This window comes from Hoplias malabaricus, chromosome 1 (genome assembly GCF_029633855.1).
Source record: "Hoplias malabaricus isolate fHopMal1 chromosome 1, fHopMal1.hap1, whole genome shotgun sequence".
Lineage (NCBI taxonomy): Eukaryota > Metazoa > Chordata > Actinopteri > Characiformes > Erythrinidae > Hoplias > Hoplias malabaricus.
The window spans coordinates 40,558,990-40,585,161 of NC_089800.1; the positions used below are offsets into that span (position 1 = coordinate 40,558,990).

Genomic DNA, 26,172 nt, shown 5'->3' on the forward strand with positions numbered 1-26,172 from the left:
AATCACAACGCCGAGACTGGGTGCACAGTAACTCTTTAATCACTGTGCTCTTTCTGTAAGTATTATGGTCAACAGATATAACGTATCGTCACGAAATACCTGCTTTCCATTGGTTCCTGCTGGAAAGTAACCTTTTAGGTTCTGGAAAATTTTGATGTTTGTGAAAATGTATGAATGGGATCCGACTCAGTTCCACATTGGCGGGAAAGTGCTATTTGACTTTCAGACGCTCCCCAGCCCTAGGCCTGTAGATGCTGGCATCATTGCTAGGTTATGTGTATTTTGCGGAGTAATACCAGAAGAGCTTTAGTTGGGAGTGCCATTTTCGTGCAATACTGGCACTCCTAGAACATTTCTCAGTCAATCAAATTGCGGGGACGGAACTAATTGTGGTACATTTCAGCTTCCATGAATTGTTCCTCAACTGCCACTAAAAGCTTCTTGTGTTCCATTTTAATAAAACACATTCAATTAACACTTGTATTGAATGAGGTCAAGATGTCTCTGACCATCTACAATTATGAATTGATTGATCTGCCATTAATCTGAACAGCGCTTTCAGGGTTTGAATGCAATAATTATTAAACATTCATAATCAATCTTAAAAGTGTGTTATTACACAATTTGGGTATGTTGTGGAGTAACATAAACCAAACCTCACCTTGCATGGCTATTTGTAACAGCAATGCTCTTGGATTAATCATGTCCAATTAGGAATGATTAATGTGATGTGTAGATGACATTACGCTGAGCTGTGAATTCCCTCCTGAAAACAGTGCCAGTCAAAACAAAAGCACAGAGTGCAGTTTACAACTGCCCATTATTTATTTTGGTGCATTCATTATCCTTGATAATTGCTTTCTCATGGGAATCCTCTCATCTTCCCTGTGAAATTAGCACACCACAAAGGACAACTGTGTCAGGGAGTGAGACTTCACTCAGATTTAAGTGTTCAGTGAAGACTATAACTATGATAAAGCTTTATTTTCAAGAAAAAGGCTCTGACAAACAGGGCTGTGGATTCAGTGACCCAGAGTGGGACTGCTTGTCTAATATGGGGATGTGTGCCTAATGTCTATAGAACCTCTGTGCAGGATGTGAAGAAGAGTGTGGAAACGTGTCCCTACTCCTCAACGATGTCGCCACACCCTTAAAATTGCGTTGGTGGTGGTTACACATCAGAAGTTTGCGTCCACACAAAGTATCTCCCGTGTCTATAGGCAAGCCGTAAAGGTACAAAAAGTAAGCCATTAAACACATTTCTGAAATCATTTAAAAACGAATTGATGAGGTAAAGTAGGGTCCATTTCAAACAGAAGCCCTAAGGGAAGGCAGAAAAGGCGGTGAAAAGATTCGAGCAATGCGCAGTGATACTGCGGTTGTACTACTCGGGCGCAGCACGCTCCAACTCACCTTGACCACGAGCCGCCGCCATGCCATTTTACTACCAAGAGCAGGGAGCCAAGACACGCCCGCACATAGCCAAGCAGCCAATTAGAATGCGGCACGGGGGCGGAGACAACTCCAGAATTCCCGCACTGGATTTCGCCTCTCGTGATGGGAAGTTCGATTCTATTTACAGAACCGACTCATTCAAGTGAATCATTAATTGGATCAGACATTTGATTCAATTATTTCTTGGTTCACAATTCAAGTTCGTTTCATTCTCACCTACTGCTTAGATTCTGAGAATCGATTCAGAGAGTCTAATGTCTCTATAGTCCTGTTAAGTAGTGTCACACTGCACAATCAGAAAAAGAACAGAACAAAGAGGCCAACGAAGATGTAAATCAATTCAAAGTAGTCTTACAGATTATTTTACAGATTATTTATACAATATACATTTCTTAATATTTACGCTTATAATCTTGACAGAAAATAATACAACCAATTTCAAAAGAAAAACTTTACTTTAGATAATTTACATGGGTTTCTCCCAATACGTTACTGGTGTATTAGATGATATCATGTTATTTGTAAAATCATGTTATCATTTACAATATGCAGTGTTCATGCTGGCTCCAAAGACTACCTGACACTGGGCAGGATATATATAGAGAGAAACATTTTAAAAATAATAATAATAAAAAAAAAAACAATGAAAATGTATTTCAATTAATCAAGACTTTTAATATAATTTGTTATTCTTGTTGTTTCAAAATATCTCATTCTTAAACATCCAGCTAGTAGCATTTAACCTGGACTTATGTTTGATTTCCTATTTAAAATTATAGAAAAGAAACAATGTTTAAGTCCTGGTGAGGTTGTGAAGGGCCTGTCTGACAATGGTTCCCAATAGTTTCAGCCACAGATTACACTACAGCCTATGCCCAAATTGATGGAGAGTCTGATGCGTTTTCACTGGCCTCACTGTAAGGATTCTTCCAGTTGCATTCTCACTGGCTATCTGCCTCCTTGTACATGTCATGTCAAAATGTAAAGCAGTCTTGTGATTGGCCCTTTTGTGTGCTAATCAAATTTCTTTTCCTGCAGTAGTAGGCAGTTCTTGGACAAGTTAGTTGGCGAAAGGTACCAGTATCTCCCTAGAGACTCTGGCAATGCAAGACTAGGTTCCCAATATCCTCAAATTCTTAGGGGTCTCTTGCTACCTGATCCACCTTCCATTTCTGATTCTTATCCCCACAGTGTCTGTCTGGCCAGCCAGTCTGGGCTGCACAGTTAATAACCACAGCTCAGACAAATAACTCTGTAATGAAAATGTAAAATATCACATTATGCATTGAATATCTTATCCCCATTTCACCCTGCTCTTCAATGGTCTTGAGCCCCACAGGCCACCGCAGAGCAGGCATGATTTGGGTAGTGGATCATTCTTAGCTTACGTAGTGGCGGTGTTGTTAGAGTGTGTTGTGGTGGTTCTAGTGGATCAGGCACTGCAGGGCAGCTAGAGTTTTAAAACTCTGCTGTGTCACTGCTGGACTGAAAATGGTCCACCAACCAAAAACTTGTGGTCAGCATCCTGTGTCCACTGTCGAAGAACAAGAGAATGACCAATATAAACTGTGCAGTGTTTACTCACACACATATGGCTGCACAATCTGCATCCCCTGGTCAGCTTGTGCTGTGCAGGAGACACCAATGGGGTAGAGACTGGGCCTAAACCTGAGCCCCACCCTGATGAAAAATCCAGCTAAGTCCAGAATTGGCTGGTAGATGGTTTCATGTGGTCTAGGTCAAGATGTTTGAGGGTGCTGAGATGGACTAGGTGGAAACAGCCCACACTATGCTGTTAACTGCAGACATGGGTTATTGATTTTGATGGTTTGGCTGGTACTAGTTTCTGCTTTGGCATATGGTTTGAATAACTTGTGTTTGAAAAGCCTTGTTATGCTTGTTGACCTTTGTCAAAGCAGAGTTTGGTGTCTTTCCCAAGGTTTGCTCTAGCATAGCATTCATTTTCTGTAGCTACTTTTCCAGTTCAGGGTTGCGGTGGGCCCTACCCGGAATCATTGGGCCCAAGGCAGAAACACACCTTGGAGGGAGGGCCAGTCCTTCAAAAGGCGACGCACACACACATTCACTCGGACCTATGGACACCTATGAGTCACCATACCACCTACCAACTTGTGGTTTTGGACTGTGGGAGAACACACCAAACTCCTCACAAACAGTCACCGGGAGAGGGATTGTGTGAATGCGACACTACCTTCTGCGCCACCGTGCACTGTACCATCTGTAGCATAACATGTTCCTACAAAAGCTGGTAATCAAACCCTAGTCTGTCATGTTGAGGGCAACAGTGTTAGGCAGCTACTTTACATCATACCATCCTCTAATTTGGGGAAGTTCCCTCGATGTTATGCCACTGAGGAAGTGTTTATTTGAACAGCAACTTAAATCTCTAAACTGAGCTTAACTCCGACCCACCAGGACTGGAAGTGCAGATGCCACCGAAGAAGTTTTATTCAGTTGGACTTGTGAATCGGTTCGCTCACTGTGTTGAGCAGAGTCGGTTCAGAAGCGGGATTCGTTCGCGAGTCGGACATCGCCAGTCTTCCACTGAGAGCTGCTGGTGTTCGCAGGTGCTCGGTGTGTGTGAGTGAGTGAGTGTGTGTGTGGTGTGTGCGTGTTTGGGGAGGAGGAGGATGCCATTAGGACGGACGGGCAGGGGAGGCATGAAGGGAGAGAAGAGGATAGAGCAGAGGACGTGAACGCCGAGGAGGACGAATATGAGCGCAGCGCTGAAAGGGGCACGTTGAGCCGTTATCTGTGGTCGGCAACAGTACTATGATTTGGTATGTGGCCACTTTGATAGCAAGTGTATTCAGCACCCGAGGAACGACAGCTCAAGGTGAGTCGAAGTGCGGCGTTCTCCCTGTTCCCTGCTTCCTTTCTCAGGAACAGCACTGGAAACGTTAACATTACATTTTGGGTTATTTGGCGGCTGAACGGAGAAAACGGGAGAAACGTGTCAGCGCCTTTTTTTGTCGGTGTTTATTTAGCCTACTGTCTGTCGCGGCTTACAATTCTGTGTCATAGCCGCTGGAGATGATCGCGTGCTGTTTTCCATAGTCTCAATACGAGGCCGTGAGCGATGGCCAGACACAAGGCGTGTTGCAGTGTGCACGCGCTTTCTGTAGTAGCCCACCTTCTCCACCGAGGACAAATGAGCCTCTAAGAGGATTTTAGGTGCCACTGAAACCCATTTAAGTGCCGATCGAATGCAAATGCTCAGTTGTCGCCTTGTTGACGAATAGCACGTCTTTGCATCGCAGGAATATGTCAGCGTGTATTGCAGTGGAACAGAATGCTTATATGAAATCCAGTGATGAAAAGGGGCGTGCATCACGGTAGATACAGCGGCTGACTGGGGGACATGACATTTTTTGCAGCCTCCAAATTACTATTGCATTTATGCTGATATTGTTTAACTCTAGAGCCTGTGCTCTGTCCACATTAGCGTTAATTTATAGCGCATGTTCTCACCTCTCCTGCTTGGCTGTTTTCAATGGTGAATGTGCCAGTCGCCATTAACTGCCATCACTACCATAACTACAGCCACCATCCTTCACTAATCTCTGCTCTTTGAGCCTGCGGTTGGAGAATGTAAGGGTCGTTTAAAGCCATGTGTAGATTTATTTTTTCTTCAACATCATGGACACTTGCCTGTTGACCAATGGACTTACTTAACCTTGCATTTTACGTCGTGTCCGCAAGAGGGCGTTGTTTCCCCGTCACTGTAATTGCTTGGTTGAACGTCGAGTCTGTGTAATTAGAGCATGGCTTTGAATGGGAGGTGTGGTAGGGGGATTGGACTCGTTAAATGGTTCAGCAGTCCCACAAATGCTGTGTCTGTAATTTTCACACGACAAGGCAGACCTCCTCAGCGTTATCCTGGCTCGTTTTGTTGGTTACATTAGCCTTTTGGTGGGCGTATAGTTCAGGCCAGAGTATTCAACTCCAAACATTGAGTCCAGTTTCTGGCCCTGGTTGCTGCATATTGTAATGAATTGACATTTAATGTCATTTATCTGTTACTGAACAGTGTTTCTCCTCTCCAGACTTGGATACATTTTCAAAGATTCCTGGCCCCAAAACATGAGCCAACTCTTGAAGGATTGATTCAGTTCACCACCAGATGGTTTACTAGTAAATGGACACACCCACATCAGTAAAATAGGCTAAACCCAACATGTGCATGCTAGCTAATAAACTACAGCTACATTAATGTATGTGGACCCATGCTTATCAGGCATTTCGTCTGAAATGAAGGTTATTGATTTGATGGGAATTTTACACAAAAAATCAGAACATTGTTGTTAGGATTTTAATGCATTCAGCTACAAGAGAGCTTGTGAAGTTAGGTACTGATGTTAGATAATTAGTTCTGTATTATAAGTGCCTCTTCAAAAGCACTGCAAACCCCAAAGTTACTGCAGGGAGTCCTATTACTCCAGAGAATGCAGTTTCACTGCTCTGTAGCCAATTCTAGTGAGTTTTACACCCTTCCAGCCCATGCTTTGCATTTGACATAATGACCTGCCCATTCTATTCTATTGCTTTTCAATGGTGAGCATCTTACAGTACCAGAATTTACTTAGTAGAAGCAGCGTCCAAATAACTTTAGATGTATTGTGTATTTCCACCGTCATAGAGGTGTTAGTTGAGCAGGTCAGCAAAGTGAACAGTCAGCTACTTCAAGTTCAAATTGATGACTTCCAGTGATTATAAAATCTGGGACATTAAAGTGGCTTCAACTCCAGAGCTGAACAGGCCTTCCTTCTTAGCCCAGTGTTTTAGACTACTCGTTAATAGAAAACATGCCTGGAGGTGTTTATGGCCAAGAAGTGTGATTATATAAATCTCAAAACCTCTTACACAAACATTTACTCAGCCCAGTAACTCCAGAAATCATTGTTGCTAAAAGGAATAGCGGTCACTGGAGGCTTCTTACATATCAACAAATGAGTGACTAGAGACTGCTTTTCTAACATCAAGCGCTAAGTACTAGCCCAACAAGACACAGAAGAGAAGGGCTGTTGTGAATTAGAGCTTAACAAGGACATCCACTGATCACACACTGAGCTCTTGTTATTGGCATAGTCATCTTAGGACCATACGTGTAGTCCTAGTGTAGAGGCTTGTGGTCAGTGCAGTGCCTGTTAGAACAATAGTTTTCTGCAGTGTGTGTTTGTGTGAAAACTAAAAATGAGATGTTGGTATCCTCGAATAAGTGAGTGAATAAGCAAGCACCTGACAGGCTCACGGGACTGTGGGAGGGATTATGCACTGCAAATACAGCTGAGGCAGTGAAGGAGAAAATTGATTTCATCACAAGCTGCAAGGTTTCAAAGATGTAAATGAGAGAAATAATGGCAACAGTTATTCCACCCCACACTGTTTAAGAGATTTGGTAATGCAGTCATATTGATGGGCATATCAACAGTAAAGGGAGGGGCCAGAGTGAATGATCCAGGATTCCTGCTAAATATATAATTTATAAAGCTTCTTGTTGATTCATTGAACTTATTCCACTATCTCAGACAAGCCCAAATTAAAGGCTTTTGAACCGTAGTCCTATTACATTTTAAATTGATATCTGCTACAAATATTTATAAGTACATTTATAAGGGTTATTCTGCCAATATCAACAATTCAGTTATTAAGCAGTTTTACAAATACAAAATGTAGTTTATCTGTTGCTCTGCACACTTTCTCAGCCCTCTTTCACTCTATTCATCCATAGTCTGGTGAATCTTTTTCAGCGCAGCAGTAATATAGATGTGGTGGGTTTGTGTTAGTGTGTGTTGAGCTGGTAGGAGTGGATCAGACGTAGAAGTGCTGCTGGAGTTTTTAAACACTGTGTCCATTCGCTACTCACTTTATTAGACACACCTTCCTTGTTGGATCACATTGTAGCTTTAAAAATCAGATGCACTAGCTCGTTTCTTGTTGTAGTTTGTTTACGTCATTCAATACCCAAATAATACCTGCTCTTTGGTGGTCATCTAGGGTTACTGACCATTAAAAAACAGGATAAAATGGGATAAAAATACACAGTGCAACAACTAGACTACAGTCTGGAATTGTATAGCTACAAAGTGCCCTCGTGGTCAGTGGAGCTGTTAAAATGGACAGTGAGTCCAGAAACAAGGAGGTAATTTTAATGTTTTGGCTTATCAGTGTAGAGCAGCCAATACTGATGGCTAAAGACAATGTTTGGCCCAACATCATATCAGTACTAAAACACCACCTATAAGATCAGTGTGTATGGACAGGGCTAAACTGCTACAAGATGAATAGGTGGATATATGTAGATGGCTTGTCTTTTATTTAATTACAAAAACAATGCATTTGAAATGGGCTGGGGGTGAGAGCTCCATGTTTAACTAAGATTGAGAAAACTTGTTTTGAGAACAGCTCAGTGTGTGTGTGTACTTTTCTGTTGAGGAAATTACATTTTTCTCAAAGCTGGGCTCTTTAAAGGAATATTAGGTAATATTTAGCATTCCCTCAACACTGTTCATTCATTTATTCATAGGTTAGTGAAATGAAGAACAGTCAAAGCTAGTGAGGATTGCATTGGATTAGAATGGTAGATGATTTCTGGACCTGGTAGTTATCTTTAAATTCTAGGTGCAGTTGTTAGTTATTTTAAGCTTGTAAAGTATTTATTTATTAACTATTGAGTTATGGTACTCACTATGAAACTAAGGAACTGAAGTGTTCTCCCTGATGCAGACCAAAGCTTGGAGAGTTTTAGGGATTTAAAGGGTTAAATGTGGCTTTCTGAACTTACACACTGGGTAGATATTAATGAAGGAGTATAATGTGGAATGTTGAGAACAGATAGAGGCACGGTGCAGTGCAGAGCTATGAGGAAGAGCTCTTGGCACAGGGTACTGATTGCTGGTAATGGACACGTCTGGCAAAGTGGCCTCTTTCTTCACTCTGCCAAGCGGCGTTTGTCTGACCTGTGGCCTTGTGACGGGATGGGTCCATAATACACTGCTTAACCTGCTTTAGTCAGAGTAGGTACTGCTCACTTTATGTAGTGCTTCACTTTCTGCAGCAGGTCTCTGTTTCTTCCAGTTGTCTTCAGAAATCAAGCATATAATAACCATAAACAAGATAAGATGTAAAATATCCTATGCCAATCCATTAGAGCTTCACATAGGGCCCACCCCACTCTCTTCCTACCAACAGCCACACAATATCTATTGTTCGAATCCTACAGCTACACCCTAAGGTTGCTGTCGCTGTTTATGATCCGATCAGTAACCAGCTATCCTTAACATCTACGGTTACTCATTGAGCTCATCACATGAGTACCCAAACCACCCACTGCATCACTAGCCCTTCACAGGGGTCATCAGGTTGGCACCTCCCCTCATCAGTGCAAATTATTAAAGAGTTTGTCCCTGCCTTGTTGTAGCTTCTATTTGTACTGGTGTTTCTTTGAGCGTTCGATGGGAGGTACTGGATTTATATGATTAGTTCTGGATCCCAAATGCCACTGTAACTCATCTTAAAAGTACTGGATGGAGCGCCATGACTCCACAATTCAATTCTAGGGTCCTTCTCTCTGAGTCTTAGCACTGAGCTTGGTGGCCATAAGCTTGTTTTGCTGTTGCAGTGTCCCATTTAACTTCATGCTTATCTGTTTTCTATTCAAGATTGTTTTTCAAATCTGAATGTATTTGTCCACAGTGGGTGCACCATAAAGTAGCTGTTAATTAAATCTTCGGACATATACACTTATAATCAAGAAGTAGTAGCAGCCAGAAGGAACTGTTGGATTGCAATGATATTCAGAAGGGCACAACATGCCAGACATCTCAATATGGAGTTGTAGAGTTTCCTAATGGTGTCCTGCGATAATCCATCCCATGCATGTAATTAGGGCTGCAACTAATGATTATTTTGATAATCGATTAATCTGTCGATTATTTTTTCGATTAATCGATTATTAATCGGATAAAAAGGAAGACAAGCCAAATTTTTCCTGTCTGTTACTAGCATATTCACGACACCATCAGTGAGAACAGCTGCTTGCTGTGGTGTGTAGATCTTCAAAACATAGTCAGCAATGCTGGGCTGTTTTTATCTGAGGTGAGAGAGAAAGTGTAGATATGAACATACACCTTTTTTAAGTTAATAACTACTGATTTAAAATGCAGACAACAATGCAGGCAAATTGAAATTACATAAATGGATATTGGGTGAAGCTGCCATGTGCTGAGAATGAAAGGGAAATTCATCTAACACATGATCAGATATCGTTAAGGTATTTAAGATTTTAGAGAACTAATGTTGTAATTTTATAAGGAACACACAACCTACCATTATTAAAAATTAGCGTTTACATGAAGAATTAACCCAACCGTTGCATTAATTTTATTTTATCAATATTTAACACAGGGTATGTAATGTAATATACACTTGGCTGTGATACTCAAACACTAACACACAATGCCAGTCAGAAAAGACCTTGAAAAAGGCTTTAAATATATTATTTTTAAAAATGTTTGGATTTTTTTTAAACTCTGAATGTAACTGCCACCACATTTAAGGTGGAACGGAAAACTCGCTAAATACAAGAGTGATATAGATTTACTAAAAATGAGACATCTTGTTTAACTACTCTAGCAGGCTCTAGTGACATTGAGTGAGAGAAAAAATAGAACTTGTCGCTAACGTTAGCTTGACTAAAACTACGGCCTGTTTTGGAACTGCTGGTCGAGCATTGACACATTTAAGGTGGAAGAGAAAACTCGGGGGGATGCTAAGGCTCGTTTGCTAAACACGAGTGTAATATCAATGTACTAAGAAAACAAACGTTGTTTAACTACTCTAGCAGGCTCTAGTAACATTGAGTGAGAGAAAAAGTAGAATTAACTTACTATACTTAATCTCTTTCACACACAGCTCCAACAGGCTTCATTTTCAGATGCTCATGCAGTGATGATGTGCTGCCGTGCCATGCGAGATCAGCTGTGCACATTTTGCACCTAATGCTGTTCCTTGAAAGTGTTCCCATACTTTTGATGACTTGGGTCGTACATTTTCTCTCTGCTTGTGCTAACATTATCCTCTGCTGTGACCGCCTCCGCCATTTTTCCTCCAGAGTTCGTCACATGTAGCAACTGTACCTATGTGTATAATAACTTAGATCCAACTAATCGATTATTAAATTAGTTGCCAACTATTTAAAAATCGATTTTAATCGATTTAATCGATTAGTTGTTGCAGCCCAACATGTAATGAAGACCAAAGGTGATCTGCCATCATGCAAAATTATACCACACATAATGTCACCAGCCCTTCTGGATGTGAGAGATGCTTGACCACAAACCTTTCATATTGGCACTGACCACAGTGCCTCCAAAAAGGGACTCATCACTGAAGACGACCTGCTGCAATTTGAGTGACTCCATGAGAGTTCGGCACAACACCATTTCAGTTGGAGGTGACATTCACGTGGTGTTAAGGGCAGTCGTTGTAACGCTATACAGGGGTTGGACAATGAAACTGAAACACCTGGTTTTAGACCACAATAATTTATTAGTATGGTGTAGGGCCTCCTTTTGCGGCCAATTTGTCTTGGGAATGACATATACAAGTCCTGCACAGTGGTCAGAGGGATTTTAAGCCATTCTTCTTGCAGGATAGTGGCCAGGTCACTATGTGATGCTGGTGGAGGAAAACGTTTACTGATTCGCTCCTCCAAAACACCCCAAAGTAGCTCAATAATATTTAGATTTGGTGACTGTGCAGGCCATGGGAGATGTTCAACTTCACTTTCATGTTCATCAAACCAATCTTTCACCAGTCTTGCTGTGTGTATTGGTGCATTGTCATCCTGATACACGGCACCGCCTTCAGGATACAGTGTTTGAGCCATTGGATGCACATGGTCCTCCAGAATGGTTCGGTAGTCCTTGGCAGTGACGCGCCCATCAAACCGGAAGATTGCTCAATGAACAACCTCTTGGACACTTCATTTCGTTGGGGTATGCTATGGTAATACCAAGATGACCGGTATGGCACGCAATACATCAACGGACCCCTCCTGAACCCTTCCAGCTGCTCAAATTGCTTTAGAACCCATTCTCCGAGGCATACTTCACTTGCAAAAGGTGCTACCAACACAACAGCAGGAGTCACAATGGAAAGCACACACAACAAATCTACCCTATATAGTTAGGTACAGTGATGAGGCCTGTGTACACATGTACAGCAGAGTGTGAAACTTGAATCATTCACATGTCTCACATTGTCAAACCTACCCACCAACTTTCATTCCTGTCAGGTGATTCCTTCTACTCCGGATTCCTGCAACTACTTTTTTGACTATCAGTGTGTATATATACTGTATAAAGAATGGATGTTGGATGTAAGAAAATGTTCCAACAAGGTCATTTCTCAACGCTTGATTATGTGAGTAGTGAGCCATGTTTAAAAGTTAGCCCATGCTTGTGGGTGGCCCCTGTTGGCCTGCTCAGTCGCCCACAAACGTGTGGCTTAGTGTGGCTTTAGCGCTGCTGTCAGTGCTGGCTGAAGCCGGCTGAGTTGTAGATGTGTGTGCTCACTTGATCTGGGATGGTAGCTCCTGCCAGTCGGGCATGCTGCCACTGCTCTCTTTCTCGTTCCCTCTGTCTCACTCACAGTCTCACTCTCGTTTTCTCTCTCTCTGTTTCTCTCTACATCCTCTCGCTGTCTCACCTTACAGTCTGTCTCCTCCAGCCCTTCGTCAGCTGGAGCTGTGTCAACTCGGCCCGTGCTGTCTCCTTCAAGGCCATTAAATATTCAGCAGGCTGCTTACAGAGGCCGGCCTGCACTCTCCTCTTCTGTCCGGCCAGGCACCGCAAACTGCACTGTAAACTCTTCCTCTACAGGATTTTTTCCCATGTTGCTAGCCTGTGTTTAAAATGTGATGTGCCTCTTTCTTCATGTTCAGAAGGGTTTATCACAATTAATGCTGTTTCTCTGGGAATATATGAGCTCCAGCTTGGACATCAATTATATAACTGAAATATCAGGAAATTTGGGACACATGACACAGCATAGTTTGTGTTATTGCTGTACAGTGCTTAATAGTTTAATTCTAAAATTTGTCACAAACTTCAGTACACTGTAACAAATTCAGTGTATATCCAAGTACAGCTCAATGCAGTGCTATAATATTTATCAAGACTCTGTCCAAGGCGGGGCAGGTAGCACTCAAGTAAGTTTTTGTGCATCGCTGTAAGAGAGAATGAGCATGAACCCACACCAGCTGGTTATTGGAAATGTGTCTATGTTGACAATGACAAAATTGCAAACATTTGGGGAGGGGTGGAGTTATGGAGTTGCATACTGAATGAGATTTAATCACACCAGGGAAGCTCCCGCAGCAGGCCAAGCCAGTTTTAAAGTACCTGCAGTAGCTACTGGAGCCAGCATAGTGAATTTTTAATCACACTTGCATGACTTGCAGAGCACACTGGGCTGAGCCTGTGGCAGTCTCATTCACTGCGTGCATTGATTGGATTGATTGAATGAGCATGTTTCATCTTAATAGTATTTAGACTTAAATGTCAAGAACAGCTGCATGGAAAACTGATGTCTCTTGGAAGCTGATGTTCAGAATACTGATCATTAATATTTGTTTAACATTTGTGAAAGCTGATCATATCTTTTGTGTTTTAATTATTTTAATCCTTGTTAGTTTCCTTGTGGGCTTAGAGGGATACTTGGATACTTGGTAATGTTTTGCTTTCTGTTCATTTTTGGCATTTTCTCTCTCTCTCTCTCTCTCTCTCTCTCTCTGCCAGGTTTAAAGACTGGCATTATCTCAAAATGTCCTAAATAGGTAACTGTGGTATAATTGGAGTTAGTGACACTGTATTCCAATCTCTATAAGGTTAAATTTCAATTCACTGTGTTCTAGATGAGTTATTGTTTTTAAGGGGATGCTCTACTTTAGTCTTTATCTTTTCTGTGGTTCTGCTGTCAATTTTATTTTATTTAATGTGTTGCTGCTCATTTAGCTCTGTTTTACTCAAGATGGGATTTCCTGCTGAGAATGTGCAGTGCTTTCTCTGCTGTCATCAGTTTTAGCTATACCTGTAATCAAATGCCTCCGTATGGATTATAGAGAGGGAGATATGCATCCTGCCTTGAATGATTGCCATGCGCCTTCCTCTCATATTGCTGTACTCTGTGATTTAGCAGATGACACAGAATTTCTGTCATTTTTTTATTATGGTAGTTTACCCCTTTTTCCTGTGCAAATGTTCAGAAATGGTCTCCAAAGTGGTACCTAGAGGGGACTGTTTAACGTATGGTGTCATCAGATACATGTTGAGGTGGGGAACGGATTGGAATGTTCAGGGACACCAGGCACCAGATGGGATGGGGTGATGGAACGTGTGCGGAGTGCGCTCCATCAGACAGACACCTATGACCCTGTTAAAGTGACCATGTCTTGCGAATCCAAAGAACTGAGTGACCATCTGGCGTCTCTGAGGTCTCAGCTGCAGTTTACTAACTTTCTGTCCTGTGTGATTGTGTCTGGAAAAGTGTTCAGAAAAGTGTACAGAGACTACAGTTTTTTTGAAGCAAAAATTAAGCAATGGTTTAAGAGCTTGTTTGTAGGCTCATATCTGAACCATATCTGAATCTGCAGATTGTTTGCTATAGATATTGGGTTGTCATTTTGGTGGTAGCAGTGAACTTTGATTTTAACCTGTGCACCTTTAGAATTCTGATGCAATGGCCAATGTGTGTGGATTCAAGGTAGTTAATTACTAACACATTGTATACACAAAGGATTCAAAACAAGAATAAATGGACGGAAGAATTATATGTTTCACTTATGTCAAGAGACAAATGAAAAGATGTATTTGCTAGTTTACATGTATGTTGTGGTTCTTCATTTCTCTGTATTTCCTATAAAAATTGGATGGGATTTTACTCTTAACAAACATCTTGCCAGATTTCATAAGTGCACCTACTGCCTTTTTTTCACTTTCACCAGCTGCTGTTTTGCACAAAGATGTCTCTGATTGACAGAAGAGAATGGCACATGGACGCAATGTCACATATCAAAAACGTTAAATTCCAGTGTTCATTATTGATGCAGTGCTTATTCACATTGCAGTCACAGGGGAAGATCAAAAACACTTTAAAAAAATTTCAGAGGATGTTTCCTCACCATTTGCTAGCTCTCCAGTCTGTTCTCATGCTGAACATAGCCCTGGTGTTAGCACACACCCATAGCTTGTTAAAAGGGGGGAAAAAACTAAGAGACTTTAGTCCAAAATGGCTCTGGCTTTTCCTCTGTGTGTTGCTGGCTGAGCCACAAGAAATGGCATAGAGTGCCAGTGGAGAGGCCTAAAAACATTAAAAAACATGAAGAGAGTTGAGGATGATGCTCTATTCCTGCTCCATATGTGCGTAATATTGACTTATTTCAATTACATAAGGTGAAACTGACTCCAAATTACATAAGGTGGAACTGACTCCAAATTACATAAGGTGGAACTGTCCAAATTTGGGAGACTGCTAACTGCATGAAAAGTAAACACATACCAAACGTGCTACAAAACAAAATTGCTTGAGTTACAAATGAGTTTCTGGGGAAATTCAATCAATGAAAAACAAAACTTACAGACAAGTTAAACTTCCACTTGCACACTACAGTTTCTTACTCAAAAATCCTTAAAAAACAACTTTAAAAGATACAAAGGTTTGAAATGAAGACAAACACAGAGGTAGTTTGCTTTGCTGTAACTACAGTAGTTCCCCAGAATCATCTACATTGTTTTAACAGGATTTCTTTGGGCTAATTAGACCACATTGTGATCTCAGTACAACTAATTGGTCATATTCATAAGCTAATGGTTTCCTGTATTGTCCATAGCCAGGCTACGAATGAAGGAGTCAACATTTAGTATGTAACATTCATAATAAAATATTATTATTCAAATGTAAATGTCTCTGCCAGAGAGGTACTAAAATTGTAATGCCAACATTAAAATTTGATCGGGGTGCTAGCAGAGATGAGCATCTTAGAGAATTTAGTGGTTATCCACTGGCACTTTCATTTGTTTTATGTGTTTATTTTTCAGACAGCTAAAATTGTAGAAAATGTATATAATTACCACTTTTCCTGAGCTCTACTAATTTTAACTATTATGCTGGTCAGTCCAAAGTAGGTAAGTGTTTCATTAAGGTACCCATCATTATTATTTCCAAAATGAAATATCAAGATATTTTCTGTACCCTTTTTTCTGGCATAATAAATATGGCTGGGTCACTGTATTTCCATTAAAGAAATGAAAACAGCGCTAGTAGTTGCCTGTTTGATGCTGATCCTCTCCTTGTTATGATCCAATAAAGGTTCTGCAGAATTATTAGACAGGCACTATATTATTCTTGGCCTGCATGGGAAGTCTTTTAACTCAGGCTGTCAAGACTCTTTCTTAATCTGACCATGCTCAAAGAGAACCGATCCCCTCCCCCTCTAATTATACAGGTTATGCTCTCATATAAAGACATATAAGGTTCTATAGTTAGTATTGCTGATAGTGGCACGGAGAAAAAAATGAATAAATTTATGCAGTGCAGCTTGTAAGTAATTACTGGACAATGAAACATATTTGGCTGTGTACTTCAGCTCACTAACTCCGAAATAAAGCAGTGAGCACCACAATCAGCTTTCATTCCAAGGTATTTATATCTGTATTTGACTAATGAAGGAATCCAAGTTCATTTTATACAAAATGTGCTATTTCAAAACAATACAAGAGGCTTTTCCCTCAGCCCTGGTAGAGTCTGTCAAAATCATCTGTTTCGTGCATTGTTAAAAATCACTGGGTAGTGTAGCAATGACAAGCAACCTGAGGCTCCCTCTGTAAAAACTGCATGTAAAAACTGAAGCATTTACTAAAGCGACACAGAGTAAAGAATAGGCCAGTTGAATGTCTTACAGGCTTCAAATGTCTGGATGTAGGCCAAAGCTGCCATAAGTGGGATCAACCTCAGAGGATTTAATAAATATTAACAAACAGTATGAATTAAAAAGCATACATGAAGGTATGTAAGGGCAAAGATGTATAGAGACAGTACAATTTAAAGACTTGCACCTGTTAAAACAAATAATGTTTAAAATGTAAACATGTGTTGTTTTATATCTGGTAAAAGAGTTTTCAAGTCTGGGTGGAGATGTTGTGACTAATTGCATATTCTTAGATATGCATGTACAAAATGAAGGAAGAGCTGTAGAGTTACATCTACGCCACTATTAAAGGCTACTAATCAATAAACACTTTATATAAAATTCTGAGGATGTTTCTTCACCATTTGCTAGCTCTCCAGTTTGTTGCATGCCTGAAACTGGCGTAAAGTATTTAAATCAGTGTACAGGGGTTAAAAAAACGAAAAGGGTCTCAGTCTGGTATGCTAGGCTTTCTCCCTCTGGTCATGGCAGTTTGGAGGTTTTTATACAACGAATATACCTCCAAACTTAGAAAAGCATGAACTGAGAAGAGGATATTGCTCCATAGATAGATAATATTGATTTATTTTAGCTGTAGATGTAGTTGACTCTAAATTCAGGAGAGTACTAACTGTATGAAAAGAAACACAGACCAAAAGTGCAACAAAACTAAACAATTAGATTTAAAAATTAATTTCGGTGGTAATTCCACTAGTGAATAAGAACTTATAGAAGTTAAACTTCATCCATGTAAAAATTACAGTTGTTTTTCCCCCCTCAGATATACTGTTGCACCTTAAAATACACAGATCTTCTGAATGTTAACAAACCAGAGAATAGCAGTCATTCCCCACAATCGTATATGTTGCTTTTAAGGCATTAGAATTTATTTTCTTGGAATATGTCATTTTTATATACGGAGATAAGTTTTAGGGGTTAAACTGATGACTGGAGGGGACATGACATAATTTAAGTTACAACTGTCTAGATATCTATTTGAAAATAGTTTTCTCTAGCTAAGATTTCAAAAATAGTTCATCACATGATGCAAACCAGTAGCTTCAAAGACATAATAAATGTGATAAAGCTGTATTTCAATATGGTACCCATGACCATTTTTTGTAGTTTTTGAGAAATGTTCATAAAAATTCTGTCTGGATTACATGTCATATCAGACATCCTTAGTACATTCTGAGAATGTGTATTTGCATCACTATGGAAGTTTAGCAATTTTATATGGCTATTCATATAACACTCACACTGCTTATATATGGCTGCGCTAGGGTTGGGCGGTATAACGATAATACTGTATACCGTGTTATTTAAAAATGTGCACGGCAGCTCAAAATAAGGGCGGTATTTATGACGTGTGTGGTGTGTCAAATTTCTGCGTCTTTAAAAGTTGGCTAAAATGTTTATGTGCATTTAAGAGAGCCACAGCGAAGGGGCATTGTGGGAGCTCAGTGACTACTGTTGTCACGGTCTGAAAACAGGTGGAGAAAAACACAAGCCCAGTAGCCCACCATAGTTGTTTAGCACTGAGTGTGGGTTAAAATTCAGAGAGAGGAAAAAAGCTGTAAACAGACAATATTCTCAGAAAATCCTTCACTCGACTTTGTACTCACAGGTATATGGCTTTATCCTCTAAATATGTGTATTTTGAACCTCGGTTCACTGAAAAATCAGCTGTGGTGTACTAAACCACAAGTGCCTATTAGCGCCAGCTGTGCTTCTAAACAGTGTACACTATCTAATTTCGCTTATTTTCGAACATTTCTATTGCTTCAGCACCAGTTGCTGAAATTTGCTCTCAGAAATGGGTTTTTATCATCAACACGTGTGTCTGTGTCTAGCTAAATTCACTCGACTGTGATAATCTTTTGAGACAGTAAGACGATATGAAAAATGTGGATACTGCCCATTCCTAGGCTGGGCATCTCTCAGCTGAATCCCAGCTGGCTTCTGATTCTGTGTAGTTCAGTGTGTAATTTATGAAATAAAGTCCTATATATATATATATATATATATATATATATATATATATATATATATTTTTCATATATATATATATATATATATATATATATATACTGTGGGAGGAAACCCATATATATATATATATATATATATATATATATATATGGGTTTCTTCCCACAGTCCAAAAACACACGTTGGTAGGTTGTTTGGCGACTCAGAAGTGACCGTAGGTGTGTGTGTTGCCCTGTGAAGGACTGGCACCCCCTCCAGGGTGTATTCCTGCCTTGTGCCCAATGATTCCAGGTAGGCTCTGGACCCACCGCTACCCTGAACTGCATAAGCGGTTACGGATAATGGATGGATGACTGTTGAAGTGTGCATACAGAAAGTTATGTTATAATCTATGATCCTGGTAAACGTATTCAAATTATTTTCATGTAAACATAGGCAGTATTTTTCTACAGGCTTTATGTACTGGGCGATATGCCCTGACTTTCAACGCTTGGACTGAAGCGGAGTGTGTATTTGCTGAAATTGAGTATCCCACAAGAAGGAATAGGACAGAAAAAAAAAATCAGGCCCTTGGGGGATGAGATATACATGCTGCCCCACACTGGTCATAGCGAGCACGTTTTTGCAGTGCAAATGTGCAGAGTGAGTGATGGGTGTGTGGATGTGTGCTGAAGGGTTCATGTGACTTTGTTGTGCCTGTGGGAGCACGAGTGGACTAAAGTGGATTAAAAGGTGAGCGCTCCCATGAGTGTGACTGCAGCCACTGGAATACTGAAGCTCCACTGACCTACTCGGCCTTCTGTACTCTCATTCAGAGCCAGGCACAGGCTTTTAACACTTCTGCTTAGCATCACAAATATCTGGCGGCAAAGGGCAAAACTATAAATGCCATATTCTATTTATTCTACTTAAAATAGAGTGACAGAATGTCTATGAATGTGATGAATCAATATGAATATACATGTAAATGAATGAATGTCATGTGTCAGTAATGACAAACTTATAATGTAAAAAAAAAACAACCACAAGCCAACATTGCTAGCATTAAACAAGTTAGCATGTCTACCATTGAAAAATGGAAGTTATTTTTTTTGAGCATAAGAGTGGGTGTCAACAAAATAGCCTTTTTTGATCATTATTATTTTTTAAGGACCAGCGAGTTATCTTTTATCTTGAAATTTATCTTGAAACTTTTAATGTAACCTAGCTCTGCAGGCCCTCTAGTTCCCTCTGGTTAAATCTGTTGATAGAGTAATCAAAGCGTGTGCATGTTCATGCTAAAGAGTAGAACCAGAGCTTCCTTTGTGCTGCCATGTGTCATATCACTTCATAAATAGGCTTTCTTTATTGTTAGACATTTTTGCTTGTAATGGTAAGAGTAAAAATAGTGCAATTTTTGTGTAAATTATTTTCCTATTGATGAGTTTTGTTGTTCAAAATGACTGAAATCCTATTTTAATTTGCAGCTTTGTTAAACTGTGTTTGTTACATGACATATATGCATATCAGTGACACTGATGGATCTATTTGTACATGTATCAGTCCTTAAATTTCAGGTGCAGGGTGCAATCATTACCCATTAAAAAATATTATCTACACTGGTTCTGCCACTTTGTTTAAATTACCAGCCATAGTTGCACCCACAATAAATTACAGTGCTTTTTCATGCATTGTTGCTTTCGTAGTAGCAATTCTCAAACACGCAATAGTTCTTGTTGAGCATAATCTGTGTTTAATAAATGGCCCTGCTAACATTTTGTAATAATGGTCCAATTAGAGTGTGCAATATCCACACTAACAAGTGTAAACCTGCAGCTCCTTGACCCATATCCTGTTCATGTGTTGCTGAAAAGCTTTCTGAGTGTGATGGTGTGAGCCTGTGCTGTGCCAGTCATGTGCCGGGTCTCCTGGATTTAAAAGAGTTTGCACATGCCCCATTGGCCTTTCATTAAACCTTAAACCGGCCTTTTGCTTAAACCATGGTTTTGCTGTCACCATAGCCGAGTGGATTTGAGGGCCTGGCCCCATGGTTGGACAAACCTGGGCTCCACTTTAAAAAAAAGCATAATTTGATTAAATCTGCTCTGTTTCAGTCCAAAAGCTATGCTGGCTAAATCAAATAAAGTGGATTAACTCTTCCGCCGGATAAAGCAGATTAAACTGGTAAATACAATCACGAACTGATGCATAGCACTTGGGGAAGGGTGTGTATAAAAAAAAAAAAAAAAAATATATATATATATATATATATATATATATATATATATATATATATATATATATATATATATATATATATATTTACATACATACATACATTTTCTTTTCCGCTTCTCCACTTCAGGGTCGCGGTTTTATATATATATATATATATATATATATATATATATATATATATATATAATGTATGTATGTGTGTGTGTGTGTCTTTTAGTTTTTATCTCCAATTCTGTTTTAGTTTTTTTGGAAAATCCTGGTATTTTTACACCATATAACACAATATTGTTCTGTTATTGGTTATGCAAAGTTAGACCACATTGTAAATTTCATATTGTGGTTTTTACAGGGAAGTTTTTACTATTATCAAGCCACTTAGCTTTCCACACAGTCTCAGTCTTAGTGGTGGAGAATGCAGCATCAGCAGGTTTTTTGATTCCGGAGGTGATTTTCCCCTTCATTGAGGCGCTGAAACCATGCTAACTCTGATAGAGGGGAATGTGCTCAATGCAAGCAGCGGAGCCAAGTGGGGAAAATCCATTCTTGAGTACATTTTCTGCTGAGGCAGGTACAATGACCTTTAGTGTTCCGATAGGTCAGTCATAGGCCTGTGATGGGTCTACACATTGATTGGCAAAAACTCTCACTCCCTTATTGTAAACTTCATCCAAGTGTGAATTAGCAGTGATCAATTAGCTGGCCAGACTTTCTGCTAGTCATCTCATTAAGGCTATGAATCTTTAATCTGCTTTTCATTTTTAATTTTTGAAGAATTTAGCTCTTGGGATTTGGGAAACTGACAAACACAATATTCCACAGTGATCATCCTGAAGTTGGAATTTATTAGATACAAAGTGCCTCAAAGCCTGACTAGTAACTCAATTAATTTCTTACAAACTCACTCACTCACATTTATCAGGTTGACCATCCTCCATAAGGTGATGCCATTAACAGTTATGTACAAATTGATGCGTCATTAGCGCTGTGCTCTACATTATTATCATTTCGGAAATTAAATAAATAAGTTGACATGGTATCTGGCTTTGGTTTCTAAAACATCCCTAAATTAAACCTAGCTTTAAAAGGGTTAAATTATTTTGGAATATTTCAATGTCTGCAAAGTTACATGTGACACTGAGCATACGTTTATTCACCTTGTGTATCTTGTTGCATCTAGGTGCCCACGGAGTGAGAGAAGAGCCCCAGTTTGTGACGGCGCGAGCTGGAGAGAGCGTAGTTCTGGGATGTGACGTGAGCCACCCACTCAACGGCCAGCAGACTCCCTACGTGGTGGAGTGGTTCAAGTTTGGAGTGCCTATCCCCTTTTTCATCAACTTCCGCTTCTATCCTCCTCATGTGGACCCAGAGTATGCCGGTGAGTCTGGACACTGTAAACCATTTGGTCAAAAGTGTGTAAATATTGCTCATCCAATATTTCTTGTGAAATAGATAGTATTAATAGGTGGATTGTGCAGCAGTAAAAGCCTCTACTTTTACACTAGATGTGATAATGTAATATTATGTCTGAGTGTGCTGGCATTGGATGACTGATTTGGGATCACAAATGACACAATGCTCCAAGAGGTATTGAATGGTGATCTATCAATACAGATATCACAGGTCCACTTCTTCATGTCCAATGCTGAATGGCTTTATTTGGATAAATGGATTTATGTCTCATTTGAAAAAGTTGATGTAGCCTATGTACATGTAGCCTCATAGTTTTTAAGCTGCTAGGTTTTGTTAGTGGTCACATTATAATTTAGTGGCTGCCTTCCACGTTTTATGAGCCTACATTTAGCCCTGCTTTTTTCCTACCTGCTTTATTTTATGACCACAACAGCAAATTTAGTTCAGCGTAGCCATTACAAAAGCAAGATCATTAGGAATAATAACGAATGGACATATGTTGTATATATTTTTTCTATATCGATATAGGATATAAACAATATATGGCCCAAATTTTTGTTTGTACATATATTGTAAAGCTGATACATACCACTGGGGAAAGTTGAAATAGAAACTACACCTGGAACCCAATCTGTTTTGAAAATGCTCCTTAAACTTTCATTGAATATCAGTTGCACTCTTTGGTTTAGGTGAATTACGAAGCTAATTGTGCTATATACACAGAGCAGACCTTGTCTGGCTTGGATGTGCTAATAAGAAGCTATTTGAATCCAATCTAAAGTATTTAATGATGCAGGGTTTTTTTTTTAGATCCTTAGTTTTTTTTTTTTCTTTTTCTTTTAAATCCACTAAGCATAAGCCATGTGAGAGGGAACCCTTCAGTCAGAGTTTAAGTGTCAGGGGCCAGAAGGGGCGGCTGGCAGGCAGTAACAAGGCTTTAGGAACGAGGTTTTAGCAAGGCCCCCTGCTAACCTGCCACTTGCTCCTGTTAAAAAAGCCTTACACTCACTTAATTATCACATGGCTGCTGTAAGATCTGGTGAAGAATCACACTTCTCTGTGCTCGTACACACGCCTTCGTCAGCCGTGAGAGACTCACCCACGCAGGTGTCATCAGCGTCATAACGTGCAAAGCGCAGTGGCAGACTTAACAAAACCGTCAGTCAGACTGCCATCCAAACGCCTGATTGGTTCTTCATTACCTTAGACTGCAGTCCGTTTTTGCATAATTTGTCTCAGACTGGAGATTGTGGAGAGCTAAAAAAGAATTAATCATCTTTTATGCAGATGAGGATATGAGCTGGGAAGAGCGTGCAACACGAGAAAGGCTACGATTTTAACACGGCTGCAGTCCTAATAGACACAAAGACCCCATGATAGCTGATTAGACACTCCCATGGGAAACTTTGTCATTTTAATCGGAAAATCACCTCTCCCTGTGAATCTAAATGAAAGACTGCTTGTTCAAAGGTGAGGCTCAAATTGACTCTGGTCCGTGCCTTTATATTGCTATTCCCATAAATCCACACCTCGCATAAAAAACAAATAATTGATTTTTAGCAGGAGAGTGGAGAGGAGTAAATGAACTGATTGTCCTGCTGTTTGGCTGAGGCTTCATCACATTTTAAATTAGATATGAAGGCTTATGTTCCAGCACCCCTGCAATATGGCTGGGCTGCAGCTCAATTGCACGTGGCCCTTGCCTGCCTGCAACGCTTGCTCTTTATGCAGTCACAGAACAGCTCCAAATTCCTGTTGCAGAGGGCTCACAAATGCTTTTTCTCTAACACAGATTTTAATCTCTATTTAATACTTTGCACTGAAAAATTGCAGGGAGTAGCTGCCTATGTTGATGCTTTAAAACAATTGTTTGGCAGTTACTGTAGGAATTTGCATAGTAGTGGGAGAATATTTTCTAACAACATACATTAGATTATACCAATGATAATATGCAGTATGTAAATAGTACATACACTTTAAGACATTGCACACATGCAGAAACAAGCATAGGCTCCATTTTACGTGAGGAAATGTAGCTGAGATTAATTAAAGCTTGGATGTGTCAGTGAAAGCCAGTATTGTTATTACCAGTAGTGTTATGAATGATAACTGTATAACATTTGATGTATATACCAGTTTAGAACAATTAAATTAATCAGTGTTTAGTTTAACTAACCATATGTCTGTATGTTGACTGACTAAAGAAATTTAAAAACATGGAAGTTGAGTCATAGTAGTGCAGTAGTGTTGCTGCCATATGCTTGAGGGTCTTCAGGTCCTGGCTTTGATTCTTGCCTCAGGTCACTGTCTATAAGAAGTTAGGTGTATTCTCTCTTTGTCTGTGTGGATTTCCTCTGGGTCCACTGGACTCTTCCCACTGTTCAAAAGCACATGTTGGTTGCTGGATTGGCTGTGTGAACTTGTTCACAGGTGTGAGACTGTGAGTGACTGGGTGAGTGAGTAACATCCTGCATTGGCCTGGTGCCCTGTCCAGGATGTGTTCCTGCTTTGTGACCAATTATTCTGGGTAGGCACCGGACCTGCTGCAACTGTGATCAGGATGTAGCTGCAATACAAGGTGAATTAATTAGTAAATGAAAGTGGAGAAGTTGTAATTTAATCCTGTTGATGTGCTAGTAATATTGCAAAATTTTACATTCTGTGCTGAGCTTAAGAAATCAATTGGCTTTTCAGATTTTTAGGGTGTTCTTCCTTTTATATATATTTTTTAAATTGGAGGTATGCAATTTCAAGCTACAAGCTGTAGTCCAATGGAGCATAAGATATTGCTTTGCTTATTTAGTGTCCAACAAAAATAGCCAATTTCAGACACCAAATGTTTTGAGGTGTATCTTGACTGTATGCCCTCAATCTCGCTGAAATGGCAAAAGGAATGTGGCATTTTACAGGCTATGTTAATGACCTTCTTAAAGGACTCCTGTCCAGATCTATTACCAGACAAATTTTGTAGAGATCTGAAACTGTGATATCAGTGCACCGTCAGTGACTCAGCAAGTTGCCCCAGTAAGCTAATCTGTGATCAGTAGATCAAAAAGCATCTGTCCCTGATCTTGTAAAGAATTATTTAATCTATTTTTTTACCCAGTTTTTATCATTGCCAATTAAGACACACACAAAACACAGTTACCAAGCTGGGAGGGTTAGAACTAACAGATGCTTTGTGAAGACATGTGAAGCCAAGCATTGCTTTTTAGAGTGTGTTCAGATTTGTCAGTATTAGTTACATTAAAATGAATTCTGGTGCAACTGCTCTGTTATTGTGGTTCGATACAGTAAGTGTGAACACTTTCTTATGAACTCTGATGCACACCAAACAAGCGTATTGAGGCTGCCTCAGCAGGTGGGTCTCTATCTGTTTTTAAACGAACACTTATGAGGTTTGTTTCAGGACGTGAAGTCCCAAGATGTAAAAATAATCATGCCATTAGGGAACAGAGTGCGTTCAAATCAAACAATAACCTGAGGACAAACCTCCTAATGTCCTCTCTGTAGTAGCGTGGAGTTGCTCTGGTTTGTGCAACTTTATCAATTTTACCACTTCTCACTGTGTTTGCAGTTGGTAAAACTACCTCCGGGTAATCACGCACATCCATTACTTTGGTTTGATGTGTAACTGTGAACGCGAACCAAACCAAAACAATGCTTCATTTTCTGTTTTGGTCTGGACCAAGGAACTGAATTACAAGCCTGAACACTCCTTTATGCTGTTGTATTCATTGCAATATCACTGAAGATCCTGGATCCTGGAGATATGGGTTCCAGTTCCACACCGGGTGACTGTTTTTGAGGAGTTTGGTGTGTTCTCCTTGTGTCTGTGTGGTTTTCCACCATGTCCAAAAACACACATTGGTAGATGAATTGGCGACTGAGAAAATGTCGTTAGGTGTGAGCGTGTGAGTGAATGTGTGTTGCCCTGTGCCCTGTCCTGCCTTGCGCCCAGTGATTCCAGGTAGGCTCTGGACCCACCGCGACCCTGAATTGGATAAGCAGTTACAGATAATGAATAAATGAATGAATGAATGAATGAACACAACACTTTCGGAGGAGAATGCTAATTACCAGTTCTGACGTGGTTGCTACCCAAGGCTTG

The 26,172-nt window shown here is 40.0% G+C and overlaps 1 protein-coding gene across 7 annotated transcripts in view; it reads left to right on the top strand.

Moving 5' to 3' along the window:
- The first annotated feature begins 4,126 nt into the window (after window positions 1-4,126).
- Window positions 4,127-26,172, top strand: part of igsf9ba (immunoglobulin superfamily, member 9Ba) — a 99,582-nt gene continuing 77,536 nt past the window's right edge. For all 7 annotated transcript variants that reach the window (XM_066662579.1, XM_066662573.1, XM_066662572.1 and 4 more), the window contains exons 1-2: window positions 4,127-4,312; window positions 21,829-22,026. In XM_066662579.1, coding sequence (XP_066518676.1) covers window positions 4,249-4,312; window positions 21,829-22,026 — 262 coding nt within the window. In that variant the 5' untranslated portion in view covers window positions 4,127-4,248. The remainder of the gene's footprint in view (window positions 4,313-21,828; window positions 22,027-26,172) is intronic.